The sequence below is a fragment of the Beta vulgaris genome, chromosome 7 (genome assembly GCF_026745355.1).
Source record: "Beta vulgaris subsp. vulgaris cultivar EL10 chromosome 7, EL10.2, whole genome shotgun sequence".
Lineage (NCBI taxonomy): Eukaryota > Viridiplantae > Streptophyta > Magnoliopsida > Caryophyllales > Amaranthaceae > Beta > Beta vulgaris.
Window position 1 is genome coordinate 48641544 of NC_079208.1, and position 6780 is coordinate 48648323.

The 6780-nt window shown below is 35.8% G+C and overlaps 1 protein-coding gene across 1 annotated transcript; it reads right to left on the reverse strand.

Annotated features, from left to right (window-relative positions):
- Positions 1–322: 322 nt before the first annotated feature.
- On the reverse strand, positions 323–5615 carry LOC104908699 (myb family transcription factor PHL6). The gene is made up of 8 exons (XM_010697843.4): positions 5409–5615; positions 3083–4145; positions 2720–2924; positions 2445–2521; positions 2321–2360; positions 2090–2162; positions 1937–2000; positions 323–980 (listed from the first exon to the last, which is right to left on the reverse strand). Exons 2-8 carry the CDS (start codon positions 3662–3664, stop codon positions 648–650), a joined length of 1374 nt encoding a protein of 457 aa, XP_010696145.2. The 5' UTR covers positions 3665–4145; positions 5409–5615; the 3' UTR covers positions 323–647.
- Positions 5616–6780: the final 1165 nt, after the last annotated feature.

The window sequence follows — 6780 nt, forward strand, 5'->3', positions numbered from 1 at the left end:
GTAGGCAACTATTACAGAGAGGTCACATCAAGCTGGGAACCAAGTGTGTGAGGCTGACATCTTAGCAAGAACAAGTCGCAAAGGAAGTGGGGAGGTGGGAGTTTTCCGCCAATTTTGTATAGCCCCATGGGTGAAATTAGGCATTAAGGCCGAGAATATTACTTTTAAACAGTTATGCTTAATCTTGTAATGATGGGATCATAGATCCCTTTGCTAGCTTCTCTAGCTAAATTTTAACCTATTTATATATCGTTTCAGTTAACCAAAAGAACAAAAGACATCCCAAAAAGGAAAGTAGATATGGTAATAAGAGTCGAGGGAGTACTACCTAAGGAGAAATGAACAATAAACATAAAGCTTGAACTTGATGAATAAACAGAAAGCTTCACGAATTATTCTTGCTACTTGCTGCAATATACATTAATGAAATGAAAAACCAAAGAACCCTACCAAGTGGAATACTAAGCAACTAACCATTTCTAAGAACCATCACCTAACTTGTACTCGCCTTTGCGTGTAAAATGAGACCAACCTCCTTACCATAAGAATAACAGATACAAATACAATAACTAGCCACATCCTAAACAGATCTATATACAGGAAATGAGAAAAAATACTGACAGATAGAAGTCTGAGATACCACTGAGTCATAAAGAATTCTCCAAAGCAGGCTCATCAGGCTTAGCTTCATCATCGAGGCGAGGCCTCTTCGTGCACGGTTTCTGTTCAAAGTCCTCATTTGTGTGCTTTGATGGCAATGTAGATGAGGAATCCGTTTTGGATTCAGCAGGCTTAGGTGGTGAACCAGGACTGAGATCAGAGGGTGATGCAGGACACAGCTCTGCCTCTGGCTCTTCACTAGTAACTGATGACAAGGACTGTGATGATACCAAGGCGTTTTGAGCCTTCTGCTGTTCTTCTAAGATCTTCTGCAGGTAGCGTGCGTGTTCTTCTATGCGTACCTGAAGTGCTCGTTGCACCTGTATGCAGAAGAAAGTCAGATCAAAATACATAGGCTTGGATACTACTACAAAAGAAGTTACAGTGCACCAAATATATACCAACTGTTTTCTTATGCTAATATTACCAATAATATTACAAATGTACTCTTCAAGTCTCTATGGGTCAATTTTTCAAGTGAGTGTTTCAGGTAACTTAGGTCGATTATCAAAACATTGGAGATACTAACCAAGATGTGACTCATATGATTAGGCAAGATCGCTGAAATGGACACCCTTGGGATATTCTGTGACCCTAGAGTGCCTCTAAGATTAAAGGGAAAAGTTCTATTAGATGACTGATAGACGAGCATTATTATATGGGTTAGAACGTGAGCATTTAGAAAACATCATATTAAGGAGATGGGTGTTAGAAATGTGTTTATTGAGATGGATGTGGATGAAAATTCAAAGGGATAGATTTCCATGCGGAGATTATGGGAGGAAGGTGGGAGTTGCATATATAGAAGATAAGGGAGAACCGGTTATGTAGGTTTGTACATGTGCAACGCCTACCTAAGATGCAGTGCTAAGGAAAGTTAAGAGTTGGGATTATGGGGATTTTAAAAGTCGAAGGAAACCAAAGATGACTTGGATGGATGGAGTAAAACAGAATATGAAGAGAATGTGTTTGCAGGAGCATATAACATTAAATAGAAATGAATGGAGGAAGAGGATCATTGTGAACAACCACACAAGACAATATCTTGGTTCATGCAGCTGATTGCTGACCCCATCTTATGGGATCAAAGTTTTGACACTGTTGTTGACTTTAAGTCTCTAACAAAAGCCAAAATGAACCTCTGATGTAGTGTGCCATAACCAGGCTTATGTATAGCACAGCATATAGAATATGAATAGCCTTTCCCCGGGGGGAGGGGGGATGATATCGCTACTAGCAGTGCTATTTTTTTTTTAGTATGAGAAACTTGACCAACCTCAAGTTGTTCATGCAGCTGTTTTTGCACCTCGATTTGCATTCTGAGAGCTTCATTTATACTCCTGTAATAGTAAACATAAGATTACAGTTTAATTTAACTAAAAAGCAAACTGCTCGAAACAACCACCAGAAATTGGGTTGGGTTACAAACCCTTTCTTCAATGCATCAGATTCTTTGGTGCTTGAATGTGGCTTTTTCTCTTCTGAACTAGAATTCTTCTTCTCTATTGCAAACATCAAAAATAGGGGATATTCAGATACTTGAGGATAAACAAGCACTGTTTTTTAAGGGAAAATTTAAAATGCCTAAAAAAAAAATCTCATGATCCCAACATCTGATTGCAATAATGACTTCATACATAAATCTTGTCTATAGTCTAACCTTCCTTTCTCTCTGGTGTATACTTTGCAAATCGGTATTTCTGCAAGATATTTAAAAAATACAGTGAGCCAATCAACAGATGCAACAACAAAAATAGAAGCTTTAACCAAAAGTTTCAACTTACCTGCAAGTGGCTTTTCACATGATAGATGGTGATCCCTTCAACATTCATAAGCTTTAACACACCTTTAGGAGTTGCCTCTGCAATATAATGTACAATAAGCAAACCTCACAGAATTCAACAAAGATCTGTCATTTAAATTCTCCCTCACGCCAAAAACACTCTACTCTCAATTTCACAGTTTCAGAAGGCATAGATTTTGAGATAATCACTAGAAACACTAATATAAAAACTAACATTTTCCTAGAAACCACAGAAAGGGTATGACAGAAACATACTGTCAGGACCATCAAGTTTTTTGACAGCTTCTACAAAACGTTCATGGAGTTCAGGTGTCCACCTCATCCTTGGCTTATGAGAACCAGTATCAGGTGTCTTGTTACCAGAAATTGAATTTAAGGATGGCGGAACAGGCTGAGGTTTGTTCTCTGCTGTTGATGGGATGCCTGGCTTCGATGCCACTGGTGATGCTTCATATATTTCCTAACAAAACAGAAGGACAATAAATCAGTTTTGACTACCAAACAGTTCATTACTAGAGGAGCCTACACGATCCAAATACTGATAACTGCATCACAGTTTATTTGCTTTGCTATCAACATAACTATTATCAGCTAGCTCTTCAAGAATATGACACTTACATCGATACCAGGATTTTCTCCGCTGTCAGTTATAGCTAAGTGTAGTTCGTCAGACAATAATTGTAGCTCCAACTGCTCCGAAAATCCCATAGAGTCACTTCCACAATTAACGTCATCAAAGTCACCATCAGACATGCTTCCAGGATAATTAAAAAAATCTCTAAATGAATCTTCTGAGTGCTTTTGCTCACATAGACTGTCAAAATCATCATGTAGAAGCGATTGGGTCTTTGTTAATCGAGGCGTAGAGGGATTTGGAAGAAATGGAAGATTCCCAAGCTGCCTTTGGGCTTCTGAACTCGTTGAAGATGATAAATACAGATTTGTGCAGAACATAGAAGAACGAGAAGGTGCACTTTTAAGACAGCTGTCAAAACTAGACGAGAGTATGTTACTTGGTCCAGGAGGGGGTCTCAGTTTTCCTGATTGCTTTAAGAAAGGATATGAAGACTCACTTGACATTGATCCTTCACATTCTTCAACACATGAGAAGTCAAGAGGGGGAAGTGCATGACAATAAGCAGTAACTCCTTTACTAGATTCACTTGCAGTCAAGGATGTCCTACTAGAGTGATTCATCATGTAGATTCTGTTTAATTCTGTTCATCCACCACATATGACAGATGCTGATTATGTTACAGTATACTTCTTCCTATGCTGTGATTTAACCGTACACAAAAGGTTTGCAAGCACCGTACAATTGGCTTGGTAGACAGAATGCGAGGAGTGAGCAGTGTAGAACCCTGGAGTTGTTAGCTACATATGATTGTCAAATAGACAAGGGCATGAAAATGCACAAGTGTGAAAACATAATCAGCAGTTGCTAACTGAACCAAAAGTGTGCCCTTGGATTTCCTGTGAGAAGACTATACTCATGTAGTTAGCAACCAACAATATGGTTTGTTTCCGTATCAGCATTCTCCATCCTACTGACTTGGGTCCATCTGTGAATCAGCAAAACATGCACAATGCTATTACAAGACCGCTCTTCTACTTGTACTCAAAAAACTGTCTAGTACGCAGCATTTTTTCCTAAAACCTTGGAACCAGTATATCATCTTTCCTGCAAACAAGCAAAAAGGAAAGAAATAAAAAACTATAGCTATCAGGAAAGTAATAGGTCCTGTAATTCACTTCTCTTGAGAGCTTAAGAGTTAGATAACATAGTAACATCCCCATTCTAGAATGAAAAATGACACAAGTCAAGTGAAAACCTCTAACAGCCCACTTGATAGTCGATAAGAAATTGTGGTAATGTTAACGATTTCATATAATTTTTTGCAGAGAAAAGTCACCTGTCAATGCCCATAGTATTGATTACATTGAAGCTCCACCCAAATATGTGCTTTATTCACAAAATTCCATTATCACTCAATTACATATCTAAAATGATTAGATGATGATGGAATTTTATGAAGAAAGATAGGTTTTTGCAAAAGGATAAGCATTACCACAGACATTAAGACGACACTTTCTTCACAAATTTACCTATAAATTCATTAACCTTACTACCATTTATAACCGCCTACCAAACTCGCCGTAACAAGAAATTCAAGACAGGCAAGAATAAGCTCATAAACTACAACAAAACAAAGTAGACAAATATACATCATAGCAAGCCAACACAGAAAAGAAAACTAAATTTGGAAGTTGGAACCATAACCTCTACAAATAAAGCAGAAAGCTGACAAAATGTTCCTTTGTCAAATTATAGAAATAAAAAATCAGTGTACAAGCTAGCCTCTCATCTAGTATGGATTCTACACAGAGATAAAAGTACAAAACTTTGGAAGTGCTTTTTTTCTCCCCAAAAAAAGGCAAAGACAATCTTGTTGTTTAAAAGTTCAACTATGCAGAATAGGTTTCTGATTCTCCAACCACATTTTCTCCTGGCTTAAAAATAAAGGAATTACAGAATGATCCTCTAAAAATTGTAATTGTTTAATTTGACTACAGTTTAGTGGTTTGCAATCATGCATCCTAGTTGGCCAACTGTAGTTATTCTTGTACCAAAGTACTCAAGACATGAACTTTTTTTTTTTAAAAAAAGTACTATATTAGAACTAAAAGAAATGATCAGAGAAAAAATAAAACAGATGTTTATGCTGATAAAATTCAATTAAGAAATGGTCAATGAAAAGAAAATTCATGTTTATAATCATACTTTGATATCCACAGTTTACAGTTATTAATTAGAAGTTTCTGCGAGTAAAAGGCAAAAACTTTGAAAATATAAGAGAGAAATTAAGCAAACAACAAGAAACCCAGAAAAGATAAATTAGTAAAATTTTCAGAATGTGTATATTTGCAGAAGATTCAAGCATACCTGAAAAACCCAGAAAAAGAGGTACATGAAAATGGTGAGTTTATAACTTTAAAACTTCCCAAGTGAGAAATTTACAGATCGGAAAAGGGAAGATTTTTTTAGAGGGTAAGGTTTTTACAGATGAAATCAGCAGAGAGAAAGAGAGAAAAGGGCCATATAGCCATATAGGTGAGGAGAGAGAAACTCACACATCCACACATAAAACAGGAGATGGGAGGAAATTATTTGGGACCTGGTGGTGATAGTGAATGGGACAAATTTGCAGTCATAATCATCATCATTGTCAAATTACTTTGTGTCATCAATTTGCTAATGTGGGGTTTACACGCTGTAAAATTCAATTAATCAATCATTACTTATAATAACGTCTTTCATCTTAAAAAATCAAGATGATCTCAAGTAGTGAACTTCTCTATCTTTTCTCGAGGCGTAGAGTTCAAATTCTATCCTCAAATATTTGTTAGATGTTATGTTTGACGAAAAACATTTCAAATAAATATTATTTTATTATTTTTTTTATTTGATTGGTAAAGGATCGAAAAGAAATGTTGACAAATATAGTCGTGTGGGATATTGTTAGATTCATCATAATATGTATTTTATTAATATGTACTTTTATAATTTTTACAAATACAAAACTAAAGATATACGTCCTCAAAGTTTTATATTGACATGCGTGAAAAATGTAAGTGTGTAGATTAAAATGAAACGGATGGAGTATAATAGAGATTGTTTTTTCAAAAGCAGAAAATATATCGTTCGATGCTTCTCCTATTTTTATTTCTTTCTTCCTATCATCCTACCGGGTTAGAATAAGCTCTCACGACAAACACGATTTAACTTGGTAAAATATATGTCAAAGGAATTCAACGCATAATCACATTTTTAGAAAGTTACAAGTCATAACTCTACCATCATTCTTTTTATTGTTCCTTTTATCTTTATGTATGTAGGAAGAAGCAAATAAAAAACTACTAGTATATGATTGTGTTTATCCTATTAAGCAAGGCTCGTCCTAGTGGTAAAGGTTTGACCTCATGACTTTAAAGTCATGAGATAAATGCCCACTAAGGGTTCTTTGGAGTGCGATTTTCTTTACCATCCCCTCGCTCTAAAGAAATCTGATCTACAAACCTAACTGATTATACCATATAAAATATCAGTTCAGTAGGATCATTCATCTTATGAATTTAAAAAAAAAATAAAAAAAAATGATTGTGTTTCTCCTGAATATACTCTTTCATTAATTGATTTACATACTTCATCTTTCTTTGATTTTTAGCCACTTCCCCAGCTTGCAATCTTCCACAATCCCCACTTACAAGTTGCAAGTTGCAATTAATTAGTCAAATTGATTAATAATTTGATGCTA

Coding starts and splice junctions, on each gene's coding strand:
- LOC104908699 (XM_010697843.4), bottom strand. CDS start 3,664: ATGATGAATCACTCTAGTAGGACATCCTTGACTGCAAGTGAATCTAGT. Junction 2,522..2,719: donor AAAACTTGATGGTCCTGACA/GTATGTTTCTGT, acceptor ATTATATTGCAG/AGGCAACTCCTAAAGGTGTG. Junction 2,163..2,320: donor TACACCAGAGAGAAAGGAAG/GTTAGACTATAG, acceptor TGTTTGCAATAG/AGAAGAAGAATTCTAGTTCA.